The following is a 24,287-nucleotide window of genomic DNA, read 5'->3' on the forward strand; positions in this document are numbered from 1 at the left end:
CCCACTTCACACTGCAGGAAGGAGAGTAAGGGACGGCTTTAGATCACTATCGGACAGCTTCGGAACAAAGCTGCGAGCCAAATCAAACAGTCTGTTTCACATACTGCAAGAAAGCGACGGCGAGTTAAAAATAATATGCTGGTGATATATATTAAGCAGCAGGCTAATTCTCCCTATTACAACTATCTGTTTGGCTTGGCGTTAGATTAAACATCAAGGTAATTCTGTGCAGGAGCAGCCTCATGACAGCCCTGAGTCACACTCTGCACCATGAAACTTGCATACTACATACATCTGCAGCCTGAACTTCCATGCACTTCAGCTGGCCTGTATAGAGGAAGTCATTTGCTCTGTCATCGGGTTTTTATCTTTCATTTGCTGAGAAGTTGTCTGTAAAAACTGTTCCATCATTACCCCTTTAGGACGCAGCCGGAGCCCGTGTTTGCAGAGGAATCAGAGGAGGATGAGGAGGCTGAAAAGGAACCGGAGTGGAAGAAACGCAAGATCTGAGGCACCTCAGCGGCAGCTCATTTTATATAGGATAGCTGACAGGGTGGGCTTGTGGTTGGATATACAGCACCGAGAGGATCGGTCCCAGAACACTGAGTTACTGTCAGAAACTGTGCACAGGAGCATCAGTTAAATGACTAAATTGCGCCGCCTCTGCCCTCCCGCCTGTCATGTTTTTTTAAGCGTGTATGTACAGTACGTGTGTGCTTCTGTGTGTTTGGGTAGCGCATAAACGTGGAGGCATTTTCACTGCGCAGGCATAATATAACTTTAAACAGGTTTACGCTGCCCTCATTGCAATTCATCAACCACTGGAAGAACTTGGCTTTTTATGTCTGTTTTGATTATATAGACTTTATTTTCATCATTTCTATTGTCCTCTCCTCCCTCATCTCCAGAGTTTGCTAATGCCTCATAAATCGGCTCCAGATTTTGTGGTCTGGTTCTGTTCATCAGCTATGAAGAACATTCTGCTAGTTTGTAAGAAGTACATAGTGAAGACATACAAAAAAGTCGCAGCCAATTGTGTTTTTTTTTGTTTTTTTTTTTAAGGGTTTAGGCTTTTAAAGCTGTTCGGTTTTCTTAGATGTGATTCAGCCACGCGCTAATTTAGATTTTTTTCCCTACATTCTATATTTCACCTTCTATTCCCTCGTCAAGCGGTGATATATTTTATCTGAAGTGATGGATCAGTTTTTATCAGCTGATCAAAGGAATTGTTCTGCCAAATATCTTTTTATGAGGCATTGGCTCAAACCTGCCAGTGTAGTGCAGGCAGTCCAAGGCGGAGCGGGTGTTTTGACTAACCGCTTCAAATAAAGTTTTTACAAGCTACTTTTTTGCTCAACCACAAGTTTTGCAGAATGATTCGACTTCAATTCAATGAATTCTAATTCAAATTAATCTTAATAAAATCCACTTACTGGCCTTTTCAACCTCAAGTTATGATCAAAACAGCTGCTCTCAAGGTGGATGAGCTCCTACATTTTCAAGATTAAGCATAAGTGTGGCTACAGATATACAGTATATGTCTGTCTGCAAATAACAACAAAACAAATAATAACCTGGAAATAACTCTGCTGCATACCTATAAGAGTCGTTTCTCCATTTTGAATCTCTTGAATGACCTGTACAGTGTCTAAAAATATTTCAGCTGACAGAGAAAACCACAACATACAGACCTAATGAAACCCATGTTTGTGTTCTTTATACATCTCTGCAACCTCTGCCTACAGCAACAAACTCATGGAAATGCTTTTGCATGATGACACACAAGTTGTGTCTTTTTCTCCAGTCCCTCAGCTTCTTTATATCGCAAAGACATGGAGTCTTTAAACTCTGTATCTTTGATTTAGCTGGTTTCTATGTGGCTTTAAAGGGTGAAGCTGTAGAGCAATCTTAAATTCCAAGCCAACCAAAGTTACAAGCAGACAATCGAACGTCTCAGAGTCCTGGCAAACTTCCTCTGGCCATAAAATGAAAAAGACACAAAGAAATAGCAGGACAAGAAATATGGAGGGATTAAAACAGTGAGTAATGTTTTTAAGAGCAACTAAAGTTGAGTCGAGAGGAGACTGGCTTTGTGGGGGAGAGACTGACATCCAGCTCTTCATGAGAAGAAGAGTTCTCAGCTCGCAGCAGGAGGCGAAGAGCGACTACTGCTTGATTCACTCCACCGTGTGAGGAAGCAGTGGGCACGGGGAAAGGAGCTGACACAGCGTTACAGCACCTGGAAGTAAGGAAATTCTGTATTCTGTATTGGGGGTATATCTATACAGAGGAGATGAAAGCTGTTTTTGTGCTTAACCGTTTGAAAAAAAATGAGTCACAGCTATTAGTTTTCACTGGAACATCTTTCCACCCATGCAGACATCCCAAAGAAAACTTTTTTCTTGTTGATCTGGGAGGACTGACATTTTTTGTTTTCGTTATCAAGCAACTCTTAATTACTGTGGGTTGCAGATGTCACGTAGGATAAAAGCACTTAAAGGATAACACTGGTGATACGCTGTATTTTTCTTTATGTCAACACATCCTATGAAAAGACGGTAAAAAAGGTTACGCCCACAGTAACTGATTTCTTTTGTAAGTAGGGTGCAGCAGTTACAAGTCGTGAACACATTTACTGTACATATCACCTTCTAAGTTGATATAAGGCTTTGTTAAACAGTAGTTACAGAGCAACATTATCATTCATTTGGGGTCATGTTTCTGGCCGCCTGGCAAATTGTCCAATATTCACTCTCTTTTAGCTCCGTTTTTGGTCTCTACCACCTCCTGAGGGACAAATCTTGCTGTTTAGCTGCTAAACGCTCCGCTGTGTTCGCCAAATAGTCACTAACTTCGTCTGTCTGCATTTTGGTCCTAGCCAGGTAGCGTGCAAAGGGTCTGAGCTGCCTACGCCTGGGAATGATGCAGAGGAGAGCAGTGAAAAGGAACCAAAGCATTTCAGTGGTGGGCTGTAAGAAACCAAATCAATGAGCTGGGAAGAGCTGCACAGTTTGGTGCTAACTGTAAGTCTGTCACATAGAGCAATGAGTTTTACACACACGGTCATTTGATTCAGTGCTCATATAAAAATAGTGAATTAATGAAAACTTGTGACTTGGCGTTAAAAGAATCGAGACCTGACAACAGATAACAGCTCTCAGCTATACATTGTATTCACACCTGGAGCCACTGCTTAATGACTCACTGTCTGCACTGCTGCCACTTTCTCATCAGCATTTACATATCTTCTTTGCACGGTGGAAACATTCTTGAGCGCCTTGATTTACAGCTCAGTGGCGCTTTACGGCTAGCTTTTGTTTACTGTACGACCCAGGGCTAGTGTTCAGGAATGCAGAACAGGAGGGGACGCCACCCTGTAGAGGCCATCGCTCAAAGCATCCCCGCAATTCTCCACTGAACCCAAATTTTTCATCCTCAATTTTACATGATGCTTGTGTAAACATATCCCAGGTTTAATTAGCACCATCTGGCAGCGGCGCATTATTGTACATGGCAGAATACCAGGAGACGAGCTCATTTGATAGAAACAAGTTTAATTCTGTAAAAAGTTATAAAATGAATATTGTACAAAAATAAAGTTTGCCGAGAGCTTTGGTTCTGTAACACGAAACAAGTGAGACGACATGACAGCTTTTTCACAGAGGTGTTAAACACAATATGGAGTGAACACAAATCCAATCCTTTCTTCAAATATTAACACTGAGGATTCCTTCGCATCTTTACCTCTTGCTTGTTTACCTTTGCATCGAAAACCAGAGAACTAATTGCCATGGAACAGTTGAGCAAACAGTCATGAAGATGAGAGGGCTTGTGGTCACAGTGTACACACGTTAATGTATGGTATCAAAGAGTAGCGAGGCGTTCTGAGGCTTCTGGGAAGTCTCCTAACTGCACATTCTCATCTGGAAAGGCTTACGCACAAATCAGTTGTTAAAGGGGAAGATGATCCAATTGATGAGGTATGCTGTGATAAAAGCTAGAGTTGTTTTTTTTTTTTTTTTTTTTCCCCTCTGTGTAGTGTTTGGCCTAAATTCAGCTTGATGCAGTGGATTTGTTCAGTGTGTGGGGGGATTACACAGTAAAGCTGGCTTGCTTGCTGCTGGGTGGGCACAGATACCTTGGTCCCTAATCCGTGCTAACATCAAGACCTACTCGAGGGCTCTCTTTGTTCCACTTAAAACCATCCCCTCGCAGGGTCTCTGCGGGCACAGCAACATGCTTTTCAAGAGCCTCCTGTTTTCCTGGATGTATATTTCCCTGTAGTTTGGGAATAAACTTGGCCGAACAAGTTCTTGCACGCAGAAAGCATGTTGAGCCGACCCATTGTCTTCCCACTATGATTCCAAAACATATCCTTTTGTCAAAACGTCTAGTTTTGAGATATTTACATCGGGTGCCGATGACAGCCGCTACAGTTGCTAGAGCTTCCTTAAACTGCCTTCACCGAAATGCCTTTGCCAACGGGGATATTTGGTTAAGACTCATGTTAGAGGATCATTTTCAAATCCCCCTTCAGGGAGTAAGACCCGTCTGTCAGAATCGAGACAGAAACACAGGCAGTCCTGTGAACTTTAAAGCCTATTGGGACAGTAACCACTGTAAAGCCTTTGCTCAGACTTGGTGAAAGGCCAGAGTGAGGTTTCGGGTAACGCAGGCTGGTCGGCAAGCATTCTAGCAGCTTCTGTCCTTGGTGACTCAAAGGATGGATCCTCAAAGGCACCTACGGATCCTCCTAGAGAACACTACTCTCACGCTGATTTGAGATTTAAATGAAAAGACGTGATGGCTCCTGTTTGGAGTGACATTAAATCTATTCTATCTATTATCAATTTGAAAATTGCCCTGAAAATAAACAGCAGCAAAGGGTCATTTGCCTCTTTGTAAACATACAGTATAGAGATGCGATAGTTTCATCAGGAGTCACTCCCCAGGTGCTGTGAGCAGAGAGCACTCCCCTCTGTCTTAACACAGTCACACTGGGGAAAATAGTTTGTTTGCATGACGTAGATGTAGATGGAGGACAGGAAGTGATTTTCTGCATAGGAAGCACTATAACACACACTCTTGAAATGCTTATGTTTTGCGTTGTGTACAGTTGCTCAAATTGATCAAGCCGAGAATCAATCAGGAGGAGCTTTGTTGTTGTTGTTGTTGTTCATAAGTGAGGAATTCAAGACACTGACTTGAAAACGCTGGAAAAAATGTTTGCGGGACTTATTACTATGATTATGTAGCTATCAGTTTCCTTACTTTGTAATGTTAAAGTTACAGTTTTTTCTTAGCTTTATTGGAGTTTGTACCCCTATAAATACGCAATATGTAGCAAAGGTAACTGACGCTAGTTAACTATTAGCTTAAGTGTTTTGCAGGGTGCAGCCATATTGCTTTAAGTGTTTGATTAAAGTTTTGTTGTTCTCTTTAGGCTGCCTTAGTGCAACCAACTGCTAACAAAAAAAGTTGAATGCCTCCATATTTTTGTATGCTTTCATTTGTTTTCTTGAGTAGAATGATGCCTGAAGAACCAGGTAGCTGCTAACGTCTTCTGCCTCGATAACAGGCAACTCTTTCAATTCAGTTGAAAAATCGTTCCTCTTCATAACATAAAATGTCACGTCCAACATATCTTTCTGTCATAATACCATCTAAACTAGCACAGTAAGGACTTTCTTCCATCATGTCCATTGCAGTTTTCATTTCCTGCCCTCCATCTGGTTTTAACGCGTCATTGGAGTCACATGGCTGCAAATGAGGTGAAGTATAAAAAAAAAAAAAACTACCCTGCTATCCCTCAAATGCTCCAATAAACCTGATCAGTTCAATCAAAAATCTTCTATTGGTCCCCTCCTCTGTGTCTCTTTCTACCCTCCCATGACTTGATAGCTAGCGGTGATCAATTAGACTCATGAATTGAGAAACCCTGGAATCTAAGTGAAGCAAATAAGCGTTATTATGTTGTGTGGGTGAGTGTTAAGCAGTTCTGGATCACCTTTTCAGACTTTGAGAAAAATGCTCCACTTTGGCACCATCCAGGACAAACAAAGCTTTTAAATAAATAAACGAAATGACAATTTCTTTCATAAAATGGTTTGAAATAAATAACAATAAGTTAAATCTTAATAAATATACCTCTTACACACACGTGTATATATGTATGTATATATATAAGATTGGATTTTATGTAGATGCGATGCACCACAAAGTCTTTTCTGGACTCTGGTGTGGTATTTGTCATCCCTTGGCTCTGAATGTAAATGTCAACATCCAGACGATGCAGTGGAAGTGATTTAGACTGCAGCTGAATATACAGTACTCCTCAAATCTCCGTGTTTGTCTGGAGTTTTAGGAGCCAGCTACGGAAAAATTGATGTTCTTGGGAAAATGGATTCTTCTAGAAAAACAAGCCAACTCAGTCAGAAGTTCTTCACTCTCATCTTTTTCGACAGCACAGTTAGCGAATCTGGAAGTGTAACAGTATCGTTTCTTCTGCAAATTGGTACACACCTTCTGCATGTGTCTGATTGAACAGGGGTTCTGAAGGACTGAGCACGGACTGTCAAAGTTAAATGTACAGTTTGCTTTTCTTAACGGCTGTCCATTGTCTTTCAGATCGCAGAGGTGGCATTTATATACTCACCTGTGTCTCCTTTGACGACTACTGACAAAACTTAGACACAATACGCTCCCTCTTCTACCTCATATGCCCATTTCCAACAGTGATCCCTTTGTTTGCAGCACAGGCTTGTGAAGATGAGCCTTAGTTCACGGATGCTGGTCAGGTCTGTCACCTTGTCACATCCAGGTGACGTCCTCAGACACAGCCACACTTCCTGGCTGAATGCTTCTTCAGCGTGTGATACACTACATTATCGTCCAAGAAAGATAAGTCATCATCAAAGGCGATTGGTCGACAGCAGGTGCGAGAGGGCGTGTCCTTGTCCAGCTTCTTGTTGTGTGTGAGGTTGTTGAGGATCTTGTCGTAGTTCGTCTCTGCCTCCGCGCAGGGGCCACTGCAGTACCGGAAAATCAGTTCCTCTTTAGTCTGGTAGCCCAGCCCCAAGTCCGTCACATTGAGGTGGACCTCCTTTAACAAGCAGCCTCGAGTCTGCACTGATATCCTCTCCCTCCCCTTCTCACCTCGCCCTCCTTTCCCACCTCGACTTCCCCCTCGCCCGCGACCCCGCCTCCTGTCGCCATGTCCTCTCTCCTCGCCTCTCGTGTTTACTGCTCCCCTCTGCCTCTGCTCCCTCCGTCCCTTGGAGCCTCCTCCGGGCTCTGACGATCTTCGGAGTCTGCCAATGGTTGCCTCGATAAAATCCATTACATCATCAAACTGCTCTGGATAAGGACCTGCAATGTCATCTGAAAGGTACAGACACAACAGACTCACTTATGCAGCTGGTATTAAAATAAGAATTTCATCACTGACATTGACATGAAACAACAGATAAAGTGTCACCTCAAACAATTCGATACGATTTTCAAAGACTAAATGAATGAATGCATTTAAGCAAAAATAATCTTCACGATAGTGTGCATAGAAATATAGAAAAAAAATACACAAATACAAAAATATGATATATTTCAAAATGGAAATATGTTTTGTTTTGTTTTTTTTAAATTGAGAGATTGATAGGAAGATTGATGCCACTCCTAAAATCTGCCTGTTAAATTTGAAGCTACAGCCAGTAACAAGTTAGCTTAACTTAGCACAAATTCTGGAAACTGGGGGAAACAACTAGCCTGGTTCTGTTCAAAAGTAACAAAATCTGCCTACTACCTCAAAACATGTGTAACATATACTGTATCTTGTCTAGGCCTTACAAATCCAACGTGTGCTATGCTAAGCTAACAGACTGCTAGCTGGAGCCTCATATTTAATGGCCAGATATCATCTTAATTTTAAACCAGCGAGCATATAAGCGGATTTCCCAAAATGTCTAACTACTCCTTTAAATGCACAAATGCAGATATGTATGTATGTAACATGTTGGATTGAATAAATGCACCACTACCAAATCAATTCAACAAACCATCCAGACTGAGACAACATTTTGGCAGAAAAGAATGATGTTCATTGTTGACTGCGCATGCTTACGGTCAGCCAGCATATGCATGGAAAAGTGTCCAAAGATATGTGCTGACACAAATGCAGACAATGTCCATAAATACTGAGAAACGTGCAGATCAGAAATGGTGCATGCTGATTTATAGATTAGTCTCAGGCGGAGGAATGCAGAGAGCAGTCCAGAGTTGTTCATATGGACATGCAGGTGCCCTGCTGTAACTCTTTCTAAGATGGCTGTTCAGGGATGAGTTGGAGGCTGAAGGTCAAAGGGTGTTGTCAATTCCATTTTCTGAATTGCTGTTGTCAGAGAAGAAGAAACTGTGTATATTTGTCATGATGGGATGCAGGCAGACCCAATTTTGCATTAATAGTATAGCCGACATGCTGCCTACATCAGGTTTCAATCTGCTCAGAATCTGACCTGTTAAAAATCGTTCAGCTCCATAGTTAATTGGGCTTGCTTTCCCATGTCAATTGCCTGTATTGATACAGTAGGCACAGACCAATTACACCACCAAGAGATGTTTTTCAGTCGTTGAAATCTTTCATGGGTGTCATTTTAGAATGCCAACACTTCAAAGACCAAATAAAAGGAAATCATATGCTCTGAGTCATTCAGATGAAGCAGACTGTAGTCTGCTCGAAACTGAAAACATGCACCAGCACAGCTCTCCACCATCTGCTGCGAGGAGCTACAAGGACTGACAGAAAGTCTTGGACCGTCCTGTGTTACACGTTGATTCTATTATGGAGTAACATCTCTCCTACTCTAAGTCTGCAGGTCTGGCAGCATTAGTGAACTATAATACATGAGGATCATAAAGATATATTGTTTTGAAATGAATCAATTGGTCCGACTCTAATCATATTACCTGTGTGTGTGTGTGTGTCTGTGTGTGTGTGTGTGTGCACAGATGTGTGTCATCATGTTGTATGTGTGTCAAGCCGCAGGGCGGCAGGGTGCGATGTCTGGCAGGTGGTGTTGTGGTCGACACGGCCTCTCTGTGGCGGTGTCACCTATCTCTCCTCTCTAACCTGTTCCTCTGGCAGCGCACCGGCTACCTGATCCGCCTGTGCTCCACAGCTGATTGGGCCGCCACTCGTATATCAGGTGAGCCCAGGCCAATCTGTTTAGACACACCTGCCCTTTGATTTAGACACCTCCTATTGTATGTCAGCTGACAGGCAGGGTGGCTACAGTGTGCACCTGCTGACAGATCGGACCAGTGCCGGCAAATGGAGTGATTCATGATGTAAATTGTGCCATCATTTTGTACAATACACAAGAGTCAACAATCACCAACACACCAGTCTGAACTGATGAAGAAAAATCATTAAATGCAACATACAGCATTATTGTTGGCTGAACGCTACAATATCAGTCTCCCTGTAAAGCTGCTGCCTGCACGCTTTAGTCTTAAAAGGAAAAAGCCCAATTTTCTTTGTAATTATGCACAAAGCATAGACCCATCCTCTCTTGGATCCACAGCGCTGTTTACACTATTAGTGCTTAGTTAATGGTCTTGGGTTACAGAGCAGATCAGTGATGTCACCATGGTCCAAACAAAAGACGAGGTGGCAGGACAAACATTTGTCAAATTGTTCCATTCCTTATCTAGTTCGTGGCTGCATCTACGTCTGTGTGAAGATCATACAGTGTCACATCGATCCAAACAAAATAAATTCCTGCCCACCGTCGCTGTTAAAATGAACATAAACACAGAACTCTCACTAGATGCTTCAAACTTTCCGCCGTTGTCCAGCCTCTCCCCTGGAGATTCCTGCGACCTGTGGTTCACACCGCCTTCTCTAAAACACACCATGATTTCTGAGTTTTGGCAGATGGGTAAAGGTCGTGGATCTCTAAGTCTCAGAGAGGCAGAGGTGAGCGTAAACAATAGGGAGAAGGGGAAATGTGGAGAGCAACTGCTGGGATCGGAGCTCTTCATACTTTTATTCAAGCTGCTGTCTTGTTTTGACATCTGTATGATGTAACACAGCAGCAATAAAACACAAATTAAGATCTTCCGTCTGATAACCTGCCTGTCTGAGAGCCTTATCAATGTAGGACTCTCCACTGTTGGCTCAACCCACCAGCTATCACTTTACACGCTGTTTCTCAAGTGTAATTAGTCAAGAAAGGCTAAATTCCTTGGCCAGCAAAACAGCTGTGTGACATTCACTTCCCCTTGCATCTGTGCTGCCTTCTATTCCTCTAAAAAGTCAACAGTGAATGATAATGAAGTGCAAAGATGTTAGGTCGGACTTTTTCCTATGTGATTAAATGGTTAGTTATGTGTTATTTAATGTAGGTTTCCACAAGCAGCACAGACAGCGTGACCCCCATGGGGGGCAATTATCTGCCATTCAGGAGACAATCGCATTGAGTGCACACAAAGATTTTGTCGAAACACGCCTTACATTGATCCTCCATCGAGATCTCCTGCAGGTTGTGGTCTTCGCGCTGGAACGTTGGCTCTTTGTCCTCCACAGACAGGGGCGCAGAATCACTGTAGCTGCTGGGGAAATAAGTCCTCTTGGCTGGCTGAGTGTTTTGGTAGAGGGGCCGTGTAGCGACAGAGCTCAGGAGCAACAAACACGTGGCCAAAACATCCCATAACTTCATCTTAGACTCAGTTCCTATGAAGAAAGCTGCAAAACAAATACGAGGATGTTTTATTTGAAATCAGGAGACAAGACAAAACTGATTTTAAAGAGCTAGATATAATAATTTGACAACTCTCCAGAGAATGTACGCCAACTCTTGTTTATAATGAAGTCATCAAAGTGTTAACAGTGTGACTCATTCTGTATTAATAACTGTGTGTCATCACGTCAAGAGGCTTTGATCTTCACTTTGTCTCTATCTCGTGGTGGGGTTTACTGTAAATTCTGTATGAATATTGAGTGAACATACCAGAAAATTCCAAATAAATTTTATCTCAATGAAAAACAGTCTGTAATGTACTTCACAATGTCCTGATATCCACAAAATATTGAAATACACAAGCACAAACAACAACAAAAAAACGCGTAAATGTGTGCGTAAAAGTACTGTGTTGCTTTAAAATCCCAAACATTTGTGTTTAACCAGCCGCCTTCTACTTATTTTAGACTGACGTTCAGTCCCATCAGCATAATGACCTAATACATTCATGTTATTGTGATATCATGCGAGCTCTTGCTACTTGTAATGTGGCTCTCGGAGGGTGCGCCTCGCACAAAAATGCGTTGGTTGAAGCACGCACCAAAGCGTGTTGGCAACGATAGCCTAAATAATGGTGTGAGTTGGCCAGATGGCGATCCCCAAAGCTTACGTGACTCTGTCTAATGGCATGTTGAGTCTGCAGTAAACCTAAACAGCTATGCATGGATAAATAGTGGGCTTAAACATGCTGAGGAAAACTCCTAACAACTGTCTTTAAAATGCACAAGTTGCGTTTTTCATTTGGACTGAAATGCCCTTTGCGCGCAAATAATCGGAAGATACGGCAATATTTTATTTTACACTCTCAAATGCTAAAAAATAGAATGCTTTACTTACCTCAAATATGGCCCATGCAGACCTGAAACTCGCTTGGCAGTTGGTGTTGAAATCCAAACAGAAAACGAGACTCATTTAGTGTCCCAAGCTGAATCGGCCGCATGAAGCGAAATGGAAAATTTCCTTAAAACGAGTTCAAATTCGGTTTGTGTCCTGACAGAATAAAAAGATGAAACAGGCTACGGCACCAGGTGTTTATTTTTTTTCATACTCCGATCCAGCGCACCAACCAAACCATGCTTCTTCCCACACTTCAGAGTCCAAAGGTAGGTGTTGAAGAGAGCGGACCAAGTGCCACTGCGCCTTACGGGGTACAGTTGCAGTCGCTGATTAATTGGATGCTACGTTTCCACGTTGGAAATCCGAGAGAGTTCCACCATCTCCGACTGAAAGGAGTCCAATGAAGACATCAGCGTCTCCCGCGCATAACCGGGGCGCAAAAGGTGCACAATATCTGCTTCCCGGAGTGCACGAAGCTCTCGTCTGCCTCTTGATAAAACAGTTAAAGCGCCGTTAAATCCACAGATGCGTTAAATGTTCATAATCGCCAGCGTCTGACACTATCTTGACATGGTAAACAACACAGATGGGAGTATTTATTCTCCATTTTCTCCAGGTCAGATCGTGCCTGTGTGTGCTCGAAGAGTTTCCACACGCGTTGCCCTCATACTGGACTGAGGCAGGACAGATGTCTGCGCATAACACCGCACCGGGCGCAGAGGGCAGTTTGGAGAGATTTATAGTTAAGTGCGCTCTGACGTTCGGGGCGCTGGGTGTCCGCCCCTCTTTTATAGACCCCTGCAAGAGCAAACAGTGAGTAACAGGGGTCCGCATATCTCTCCAAACCACCCCCGGAGCCCCGTTCGGAGGAGCGCAGTTTTCAGATGACTTGAGGATTATGTCACACATCCTGATGTCCTCGGATTAGATTTCAGTATGCGGAATGCGATTTGGAGATGATCTGTTGCGATGCATGTTTCTAACCCGATCTCCGCGCTCTGCGCAACGGCGTCAAGTTGCGTCTGATGGCTAAACACATCTCAAATTTAAGAGTCCCACTTCACTTGCTATTTACTAGAACGTATTTGTAAATAGCCTGTACGTGAGGCGAGCATTTAGGGAACAGTGGGCACTTTGATATATTATGTTAGCGATTTATTCCACTCCACATTTATGACATACAAATGTAACTCATACACTCCTTGGAGCATCTGGTCTGTCAATAAGCGGTGTCTTGTCAAGGTGAGCCCGGGGCAACACCGCACACACCACACAAGAAGGACTCTGAAGCAGCTAAGATGTGGCACCTGAGAAAGCCCACCCCTCATGATTTACAAGCTGCACCCGCCTTTCATCTGGTGCTAAAAACGAATTCCACAAGTTACCCAGAGCTTTAAGAATTAAAAAGTCATTTTGTGTTCATGTGCCAGCAGAGACCGGCTCCTTCCAACAACTAAACACTTGCTTTTCCAAGAGGCTTTCTGGTTTTAATTTAACATGCAAAATGCTGCTAAAGATGGCTGTTCAATAAAAGGATAGAAATCCCACCACTGACACTTTAAATCCACTCTGACTTATCTGTTATTCTGTGGTATTAAGGCTTTTATTTGTTTGCTCATGGGCTGAAACGTCTTGTCAATACATGTTTTCTTCCAAGCATTTATGCGCGCCCTGCCCATTCTGGAAGCATCTGCATTGGTGCTGAGCCAAGTGCTCATTGTATGGATTCCTTTCTGTCATGTTCTCACATGGTTTCATTGTATTAACCTGACAGCTGCCGGTGTTTCCTTTATCATGATCCAACCCTCTGAATTCATATCACCTGTTTTTGTTGGTAACTTTATGGTGATCCGTACAAGTTCCGCACATAACGACACATTTGACGTGTTCGGGTTGTCCACGCTGGCTGAAGTCACGTTTCACCGCTGAGATTGAGACATGACCTGGATGTACAGTGTATATGAGCTGTTCTGTCATAACTGAAAGTGAGCCCAGTTCCTTCACATCAGCGGTCATAATTCTCTCTGCCCTCACTGAAGGGGCACTGAACCATCACACCAGCTCAGGTTTGTCCACTCAGCCGCACTATAATCACCCAGTGTGCTTCTATAACTGGAAGACAAATGAAATTTTAAAAAATAATATATTTTTTTCTGCATTTGTTTCAACAGGAATATGGAACCGTTCTGAAAACGGCACTCTGCAACGTCTCCTCTGCCAGTGCATGCTGGGATCGCCTCCAGGTTGCCATTTGCTCCCAACAGGAATAAACAGGTAAAGAGAATGAATGAAAGGAAACCATACTTACATAAACAAGCTCCGATGCATGAATGTAATGTGAACTGGCAAAACAGAAAGTTATAATGAAAGCCTGAGTCATCTGAAAGCAGAGCCAGTGTTGTCAGAACTCTGTGCGGTTCTGCAAGGTTATTTAAAGTTCAGCTGGAGACTTTTAGTGAAGTCGGATCTGAGAAATCTCAATCAGCTGCTTCTATGTCTGCAGTCAAACAGACTTACATTTGCAAAAACATATCTGGTTTAAAACTGATCTGTTACTTCTTTTATTTATTCCATGTTTTGTTCTTTGCTATTTTTATGCTTTATGTATCAAACCTAAAACCATAGAATGGATACTATGTACAGTAGATCTTTTATCAAACATATTTGAACATGCAAAGATCTAATATTTCTCAAAAGACAATGATAATACACATGATAAATATATAGAGAGTGCAGTATATTGAGCATGAAAATGTATATAAATACAGTACATTTTAAAAAATAACATTATGCCGCATATACTGTAGGCCACCCTAATAAATCTATTATTCAATCTATTTAAATGCTACTATATCCCACATAGAAAATCACTTCAATTGCATTTGTAAAAGGAGATGACAATGGATATGAAAATTAGTATCGTTAAAGCTAATTAATTTACAGGACTAATCCTCCATAGATGTGTTTCTATGACAGTGCATTTAGTTTACATATGGAAGAAAGCTAAATTATTTCACTGGAAACTCTCAGTGAACATTAGTTCACAAAAGTCAGCGATGGATCAGCAAAACTGATGCATCGAAACCTGTGACCTTCCTCATTCCTATGACGACTGGTTCGGTAGCATAAAACAGACGTGATTAATGACCGGATAACTGCAGCAGCTCTCACGCAGGAGATATTTCTTACATGTCATCGCGTATGACATCTCATGCTGGGACACAGCCTCGCTCAGAGATGTGCCAGACAGAGGCTGTATTGTTTGCTGATATCTGCAGCAGTGTCACCAAAGGATTCCTCTGTGACCCTCCTCTGTCTCACACAGGCAGAGTTGTGAAGATAATGGTCACCGAAAATAGAAGCATCTTACAGAGTTCCTTTATGTGGGAGCGCTGCGCAGTCTGAGGGGTGCCATAAGTCCCCTGAGCTGAACACTCCAGTGACTATAATAAATATTAATTTGTTTGGAGGAGAAACATGAGTAAGCTGAACGAATCACCACCACATGGGGTGTGAGGAAGAGACTCGTCACTCGCACAGAAGAGCCCTCTTTCATTATTTGTGCCACTGATGGGACGAGCGCCTCACTTTTTGATGTCGAGCCTGCGCAGAGCACTGACAGGCCATCAGATGGAAATAACAATGACTCCCCATAGAGTTTATATGAGCGTATAATAATACTCAGACAAACAATCCAGATCACTGCAGCTGCTTCAGTTTAATGTAGAACTGTAAAAAATAATCTGAAACAAATGTCCCGCATGGCCGCTCATTTTTCTTCGCCTCTGCGTTGCCTGTCTTCTTGTGCATATCCCTTCATAAGGACTTGCTAAGTTTAAATGACTGTGTTTCAGGTCAAAGCCATATGACAAATGGTACGTTAATGCGTTTTCCGCCTCCTGACTCAATGAGTCACTGTTGCATGTAACATGCAATAAATATGGGGCATCTTGTTCAACATGTTTCATTTCAACTACACAATGTCGCCTTTGATGAATAAAAGATTTCGACACACTATGCACGACTCCCTCAGGAAGACGATGCCATAAATATAACTCGAGGAGGCAAACAACAACTGACATTTCATTTAAAGCATTGTTGCGGCTTGGATGGTTAACATTTCGAGTTCCTCAAGAGATTCTAAGGGTAAGATGCAAACAGCTTCATCAGCGTTGGCTTGTTAGTATATTCAAAAATCAAATTTCATGTTCAAGGCACAGTCTGTCAATTAACAGTGATGGCACCCATCTACCTTTGTTCATCAAGGTGTTACAGAAAACAGAATGACAATAACCTTTTAATCTATCTATCTTCTTCTATCTTCTATCATCTATCTAATTTTCACTCCAGATGAAGACATACAAACTTTGTGATAAGCTCATAAAATGGGATGTGTTGCTATAGATTCAATTATCCAACAGCATAAATTAGCTAAAAATTAACTCAACATTAAACTGTTCGCACATTAATGCATCAGAAATAATAGTTATACAATATATTCATCAGGATAATCAGTACTTTTACTTATAATAATTTCAAAGTAAAAGTACCCTTTGCTGATAATAGGTTTTGTACTCTTACTTCAAGTAACATTTTGAATGCTAGACTGCTGTTTTTACATGATAACCAGTATTTTGTTTTAAAAATCACTACAGACATGAAGTCAAACGAAGTCACATGTTCAAGCAACTTTAAATAAAATTATGAACCTATATTAACTAAACTGATGTTTTAGTGTGTGTTTAACTAAAATAATTGATTATGGCCACCACTGGAGACTTTGAATATTAACACTGAGCTGACACTGCGCAGGTTGAAGCCATCCATTGACAGTTTGATGAACAGTACATGGACACAGCTTGTGTGACCCTTCTGTAATATTCATGAGTGGACAAATTGACTATCTTACAAAATCCACCACAACACCACCTCAAACTATGGTCATTAGCGGGCTCTTTCATTTACTGTCATTGTGTCCCTGCTGTGGAACAGCAGCTCAAACCCCATATCACAGTGCTTTTTGGCTTGAATGCTGACCAGGACAGTGGCCTCTCACTTTGTATTCTGCATGTACTTGTGTGCAGAAGTGCCGGTTGTCTGCCAGAGTGAGCTCAGCTGTCAGCAGGCACAGAGGCCCCCAGATCACCCTTGGCATAGAGACGGAGAGACAGAGAGCAGGTAGTCATGGCAGATACAGCACGATTGGCATAGCTTTCAGCTGATCCATTAGGGTGTGCTACAATTCAGATATGGCGCGTGGCCAAATGCCCAGCCATTGTGCCATCCAGTGCAGTATTTCCATCTGTTTCACTCATTGCTCAAACATTCTATGAGTATTTGTTGGCATCAATCGTACATAGATTGTATGCGTGTGAAAATATGTGCTAGCATGAGTGTGTGTCTGTGTGTGTGTGTGTGTGTGTGTGTGTGTGTGTGTGTGTGTGTGAGATAGAGAGACTGTGCGTGTGAGTGAGTGTGTGTAAATGAGATCACTTGGTACTATCAAAGTGCAGGCAGGACTATGACACTGTTATAAATAGAAGGGAGGAAGTAAGGAAGGTTAAATCTCTCAGACACAGACACTAAATCTGTAGAGGGGAGCCTTTTAAAAACCCACATGTCCTTTCAGACCCATTTCACCACATGTATTTACATTATGTGCATTCTGTGGCGCTCTCCTCCGGTACAGTGTGAATGGTGGACTGAGGTAGTCATAGTAAACTAGAAGGAGCTATGAGGTCCAATATGAAAAGTTGAAACAACTCAGTTTTCCTCTTAGGGTCAACGCTGTATGAAGGTTTAGCCCGTCACAAGAGCCTGCTATAGCTGCATACTGTGTGAACAGCTTATTATTGGTCAAGGGTGAATTATCACCCCATGAGGGAATCGAGTAAGCTCTCTCCCATGGACCAGTGACTTCATTGGGCCATAGTAAAAACGATTAATTCAAGGTCCTTCATTATTGCTGCGTAAGCATTCACCAACCTACTGATTTTTTTTTTGTACTTTTCACATATACTGATGAAGGATTTAGGGAATATTGTAGCCTGAGAGCACAGGGCTGGACAGGTGGGATACATAGATGGACTCTGAGATGCACTTCATCTTGGCTACTGCCCAAACCCCGAAGACATCACGAGCTTCTGTGTTCAGCTGTCGGCGTGACAAAAGCTGGATTTAATAAAGGAATTTCAGAGGAAATGCATTTGTACATCATGTATTGAATGGTGAGCCATATGTCCAAACATACACAACACTATGCTTATAGACACAGCAAGGTTGCCTGTGGTTAGACTGATAAGAGTTGGTAGACACGTTTAATTCAGGCTTCCATCCTCCTTCCCTGCCTGTCCTCGACAGCCCATGATCCTGGCCACTCGTGTCTACCTGCCGGGACTTTGACCCCTGACTTTCGGCAGCTGTCAGTGGCGCCCCTCATCGAAGAGGGGACATGTGGGATACTAGCACCCCTCCCCAAGGTGGCACAGTGTCAGACTCTTTGCTGGCTTTACGGTTTTGAGCATTCAAAGAGCGCCCGCCACGGCCTCCTCCTACTGTGTTACTAAACAAACAGTGCTGGCTAAGTGCTGATCACAACCACTGGGCAAAGATGAAAAGCTCCCTCGGGGGGATGGGACACGATTGCTCTGCTTGTTGTCCATTTGTTTTATGTATCTGGATCAGTTTACAGATTTGAACCGAGCTATTTTGATTGTAACCTCTAGCCTTCAAGCCTCCTCGCTGGGCGGCTCTGCTAAAAGTGTGCTGCATGAAGCTGGGTCTTGACTTTCACAAAGCTTCTCCGTCCCAATGTAACAAGGTCATACTAATTGGAGAAGGAAGTGTAGAGGATGTCTTTGGGAAGGAGCGGCAGTGGTTAGAGAGTGATAGCAGTGAGGGTCAGATCCTGTTTCTGCTCTGGTTCCCTGTTCTAATCCAGCCTGGTATGTGTTGAGATCAGAGCAGGTCCCTTTCACTGCAGCCATCCGGTCGCTGTGCAGTGGGACTCGCTAAGTCCGCATTTCCTCTGCTGCTGAAAATTCGTTGCAGAAAGTGTGAGACGACTTGTCTGCTGCAGACTCATCCCGGGAACCAAGTTCACTGAAAGGAACTTGAAATGAAATGACCCAGGAGAAACAGTCCCACAGTCCATTTCAGGTTCTAACCCCTGAGAAACATGGCAGCAGACAGCTGTGTGTTCCCCTTGATGTATTTATGTCACCCGCTTACATAAATACACTATGACACACATACACATTCACACTCATACACGTGGGCCTGTGTGTAAATGCACGCTCCCACACGGACACACACTAACACACACAAACGCATACAGCGATGCACACACTCACACACACCGAGGCATAGACACACACATACCACGCTCCCTGTCAGTAATACCCAGAGGATATTATGTCTCTCTCAGCAGACTGGACAGTTGATCAGAGCAGCATGACCACATGGTCACTTTGATGTAAATCACGAAGAGCAGTCACCTTGAAAATCGCCTGAACTGTAAATACGAGAGAAGAAACTTGCTCTGAGATGAATCAGTTCATAGACTCACTCACACCTGACTCATTCATTCACAGGGGAGAGGAGTGTTTTCCTCTGTTTAGTTCTCTTTTTGGTCTTGGATGTGATTGGTTTAGAATGTAGACAGATAGCACGGGTATCACAGGGGTCTTTCAGCCAATTCAAAGCTGTGGACTTAAGCGTATTGTACAAATTGCTAGAGCTGTCTCTGAAGAGGTCAAACTACAGCAACACTAGAATATATATATATAGTACACTGTATTATAGATTTATTACATCATATATTTATATAATTATAGAACACACACCAACAGCTAAGCATGATTTAGTACTGATGTAGTCCTCCTAACCGATTGCAATCTGGGTTATAGCTGGCCAGGTACTGCTGTAATGTAAACTGTTTCCATCAGATGGATCCACTATTTCACCACAGGCTTAAGTTAAAATCCTGCATCATAAGATAACGCTTTCAAACACTCTCACACCCGAACACTGCAAGCTGGCTACACAGAAACACACACCTCCATGCGTAGAACATGGCTCTCACACTGCTCGGGTTAGAAGTTCAGATTTTAACTGGGGCCACCCATGGTAATGTAGAAACTCTTGGTCGTGCCAGGCGGTCTAAATCCATTAAGGACAGATGTGGACTTTTCCAGGCCTGACAAATATGACTCATGATTACGCTAAACAGGATGTGGTGTTTCCCTGTGTTTCATATTTCACTATTATCAAATTACACGACCTCTTCAACACTTCACAGCCTGGTGTATCAGGAGTATTAGCACATATTGTTACTCGGTCATACCACTTAACAAACACTGCTCAGTTGTTCTTGTAATGAAAAGAAAGGCGAGTCAAATGTGGCGGCAACCTTGACCTTTGTTTCATGAATGGCACATAAAAAGTGGCATACAATAACAAACAGTATGGAGCTTACAAAGAGACAATTGGATGTAATGCCACGATAATCTAATCAGTTCACTTGGGAGTAGAGGTTGTGGGAAAGTTGACTTGCAGTCTTAATTTACCAAGGTCAAATAAATTAGTGATAGCTACGGGCTGTGTTGGTGGATCCTTGGATCCTAGATTAAATCAGACATAATATGATATCACATGTGAACTAATTAAATAGTTAATTATATCCTTGGTGGATACTATATCTTATTAAACAAGAGTAAACATGCTATGTGACTCCAAGCTAAACCCCTTTAATACCTAGATGGAATTTTTAACTCTTCAAATATCTTCAGTTTCATTTTTAGACGCAGCGGTGGAACTGGGTATGTGTGTCGGATCTTGCAGGGATTACTGACAACACTCTAGAGTGTGAACTGCTGATAAAGAAGCAGACAATTAGGGAAAAGGATGCTGGGATAATCGTGCATGTTATCATTATCAGGATATGGAGGTCAGGTTTATTTGACAATGACTCGGGTCATTAGCTCCAAGGACAAGAATGATTTGTACACAACAGGGCAGTGAGTCATTCAGGGTGGAGGGAAAACTCTTTTCAGTAGTTGTTTTGAGTCTTGCGGGTTGCTGAAGTATCTGGAGACATACGCTTAGGTTCACAGGTCAAGGTTCAGGTGACAGCCGGTGAATTGCTCTGGGCATACTGTTGTCTCACGTCTACGAGAAAACAAGTTTGTGAGCTTTGAAACGAAATATGTCAAGTGCATAAAACACAACACTTGGACCAATTTTAAAGAGGTGTGACTAGTCTGTTAAAATCCTTATTCATGGGACCTTATTCATGAAATCCAATCAAAGGGCACTGATGACACATCAGTCCTCTACGTGTTTGCTGAGACACATGACAACATACGAACTTTAACTGTAGCAAGATAATCTGGCCTCATATCACACATCACTGCCATTCCAAGACACTTTATCAGTTTAAGCCCCAGTCTGAAAACACTACAGCTGTCTTTTTGACCTGTGACAGGCGATCTCACTGCAGGTTAGGATGCTGAGTCGGCTCATGTTACTAACAATTGGCATGTGCGGGGTTTGTGTGTAGAATAACCAGCAACACGGTTGATGCGCTGAAACAGCTGAGAACACTCTGGATGAACGACAGCCTCACAAATGGATGTGACAGATAGATAGATATATGGCTGCGTGGGTAGCCACACAGGTGATGGATGGATAACCAGACAGATATATATAAACATATTTATAGATATCACAGTGGATGCTACAAGCTTGCAGACTGCATAGCATTAAAAAGTAACAGAATACAGTGAATGTAAAAAGGTTGCAAACTGGAAAAACATTCAGTCCCTGTATGGCAAGTTCAGTGTTGCGCCTTTTGTTGTGAATTATAGGTCAGCTGAAGGGTCAATTATCCAACTCTTAGTGAGGATCAACACACTCATGCATTCCTTTAGAACTGTTTTTCTGCTCTTTCAAAAAAATATTCTGTTTTCACCAGGGGCACAAGGGCACAGAGGGCAAAGCTTTGGAAAGAGACGACTATCGTATTTCCAATACATTTCTTCGGAGAACAGAAGAACCTTCGTACCTGTCGCAAGTGTAAAACAGAGAGGTGTCAAAAGCGAAACGCGATCGGCATATCTGACAAAGGGGAAACTGCTGTGGGGGATCAGTTCAGAGAGAGAATGACCCGCGTCCCCACAGCAGATGGGGGCTTTATCGTTAGGGCCGGAGGGGGAGAGAGCCACAGAAGAGAGACGCAGAACCACAAAAAAGGTTGGAGACGCGGCAGGGCTGTGACACATGTCCCACTGCGGAGGGGGATTTTACTCACCTGGCCTTTGGTGTGTCATCATGTTACCAGTCCTGTCATGAGTCTCCACCCTGTCCGCCTGCGCTGCATTGTTCTGTACTGCATGTGGACAAGGGAATAAAAGAGAATAGATAATGAAAATGAGAGTAGGCTAGGCAGTGGGAGTGAGCCGCATTTTGGCCTATTGTTACTGCTGTATCTCTTTTTTAACAATACTAAAGTGAGGGATAAAGCTGATCAAAGGGGTGTGTATGATTGCTCTGGTGGGTGTAGGATCATTGGTTGGTACGGCAGCAAGAGTGAATAGAGTGGGGGGTGTGATGTGCCATGGAGGAGGAGAAAAATGATGCTGCAGATGAAGAAGTGTATCAACAGTGATATCGTACTTCATCTGGCAGAACTTGAAAAGACACACCTGAGGACCGCTCACTGAATACCACACCTGGGCTATGTTTTTATATCACCCGACGTCTGTTACCATCTGTCTCATTCAAAGTAGCTGCACCCAAAATCTCCCACTTGTATGTGGGACATCAAGACATTTTATAGCTTTAATGACAACTTTTGTTGTGCGTTGACACAATGCAAGAGAAAGAGAGAGGAAGGTAAACGGCTTGTGTGAAGATCTGAGTTGAAGAGAGTCCCTTAGTCATAACACACCCCAGATGTGCTTAAGCCCAAAATAAGCAATAGATAAGGCCAGTTTTACTGTGTTCAGTCCTATTTACACTGATGTAAAAACAAGCCTTCACTTGCACTGTGTAGAAATGTGTTCATCTGCAGAATTAGACAGATCAAACAACAGAGGTGAAAGACAAGACAGCTGACTAGATATACTATATAAAACTGAAACAACTGGAAACCATAATACACTGAATTGACACAGAGGTGCACATGCTTTAACTTTAAATGTGGTCATGTTTTGACTGAGGTATTTATAATATAAACAAACTCTGTAACAAGCAAGGATATAAAAGTAACACTTCGAAACATGAGCCATTTGGAGCTCAGAAATAAGTTACGCAGTCCCAAAAACCTCCACGTCAAATGCCTTTGTAATGGAGCTGTTTTTCTAAATAGGACCGTGCGCACACACATGTATGTGTGTGCACGATACAGTGGACCTTGGAGGTTCTTTACAGGGAGACTGAGTGAGAGAGCTGTGTGCCAGTGTGCCGGAGGTGCTGCGAGATCAAGAACAGTCCACCCCCAGGTGGTAAAGCTAAGCTTTCAGGGGTGAAAGTTCACAGACACCGGAGTGGTCACACACGTGTCAGAACACTATTTACAACTGGAGAGGCCCACCTCAGACCACCTACAACTGTTCTTCCACTACAATTCTGTACATCTGCACAAAGTGCTGTGCTTCACGATCCACTAGGTGGTAGTAAAGCTCCATACAAAGCATCTCCTCATCATGCCATCCTGACATGAATGGCTCTTATCCTCCATCACTAGTATTTCCGTAATATATCTCATCTCTGATCCTGGATTATACTGTATAATAAGAAAACCACAAAAAGAAGAGAGGATTACATAGGCATTCATTTGCTGCTGAAATGAAACCTTAAAATGTGGTGGCACACAGCTTCAAATGCGTAAGTGGCCATGCATGTTTGTGCATAACTATGTCCTTAATTTGAAACGGGTCCATAACCTTTGGGCTCTTGTTCAAGGTCGCGAAGGAGTTCAGAGTGGTTAACGGTATTGGAATGCAAACTAGTTCTGAGCAATGAGGTAGACTTACTAAATTTATTATTCAAATATTTAAAATAGAACAAAACTCTATACGTAATATGAGAGCATCATCTCTCATTGCGGCTCCATGAATATCTTTCTGTATCCAGTGATCATACATAATTACACTCATCCAAGTCATCCAGTTCCAAGTTTGGTGAAAAGACACAGCGACTGCTCCTCAACATGCAGCCAAAAACAGAAGACATGACATGTAACATTTATATGCCAACAATGTCAGAATGGCCTTAGAAACACTTAAGGCTCATTTTCTTTAAAAACAAATGAAATTGATCAAATGTATTAGCTGTACAAATTGTTCAGCAGAGGATACAGTGAAATTTAACAATGCCATTGAACACGTCGAACTGACTGATGAGTAGTAAAGATGCAATATAATAAGTAAGATGAATGATTCTGTGACAGTGCAGGACAGTTACAACCTTGTCCATTTACCTTTAAACATCAGTCTGGTAGATAACTAATTTAAGTAAACCCTGTTAAGATTGACTGCCATAATTTTTCTTGGAATGATTGATTGTTGTGCACTGCTGGAAGTCAGTTGCTGTGACTCACAAAGCCTACAGCATCTGAACGTACTCCACCAGATCCTTAATGGTTTGAAAGCAATT

The 24,287-nt window shown here is 42.5% G+C and overlaps 2 protein-coding genes across 3 annotated transcripts in view; one reads left to right on the forward strand and one right to left on the reverse strand.

Annotated features, from left to right (window-relative positions):
* Nucleotides 1-1,703, forward strand: part of wdr70 (WD repeat domain 70) — a 35,451-nt gene extending 33,748 nt beyond the window's left edge. Inside the window, exon 18 of the mRNA XM_076757914.1 lies at nt 423-1,703. Within this exon, the coding sequence (XP_076614029.1) occupies nt 423-510 (88 nt within the window). The 3' untranslated portion in view covers nt 511-1,703. The remainder of the gene's footprint in view (nt 1-422) is intronic.
* Nucleotides 1,704-4,032: 2,329 nt separating this feature from the next.
* gdnfa (glial cell derived neurotrophic factor a) lies at nt 4,033-11,649 on the reverse strand. Of its 2 annotated transcripts, XM_076757915.1 has the most exons (3): nt 11,631-11,649; nt 10,508-10,738; nt 4,033-7,380 (listed from the first exon to the last, which is right to left on the reverse strand). In XM_076757915.1, the coding sequence occupies exons 2-3, from the start codon at nt 10,710-10,712 to the stop codon at nt 6,830-6,832; spliced, it is 756 nt and encodes a 251-aa protein (XP_076614030.1). In that variant the 5' UTR covers nt 10,713-10,738; nt 11,631-11,649; the 3' UTR covers nt 4,033-6,829. The 2 variants fall into 2 exon arrangements, with proteins under 2 accessions (XP_076614030.1, XP_076614031.1); XM_076757916.1 differs by lacking the exon at nt 11,631-11,649 and having other exon boundaries at nt 10,508-10,800.
* Nucleotides 11,650-24,287: the final 12,638 nt, after the last annotated feature.

The sequence above is a fragment of the Chaetodon auriga genome, chromosome 19 (assembly GCF_051107435.1).
Source record: "Chaetodon auriga isolate fChaAug3 chromosome 19, fChaAug3.hap1, whole genome shotgun sequence".
NCBI lineage: Eukaryota > Metazoa > Chordata > Actinopteri > Chaetodontiformes > Chaetodontidae > Chaetodon > Chaetodon auriga.

Coding starts and splice junctions, on each gene's coding strand:
- gdnfa (XM_076757915.1), bottom strand. CDS start 10,712: ATGAAGTTATGGGATGTTTTGGCCACGTGTTTGTTGCTCCTGAGCTCT. Junction 7,381..10,507: donor GATCTCGATGGAGGATCAAT/GTAAGGCGTGTT, acceptor TGTACCTTTCAG/ATGACATTGCAGGTCCTTAT.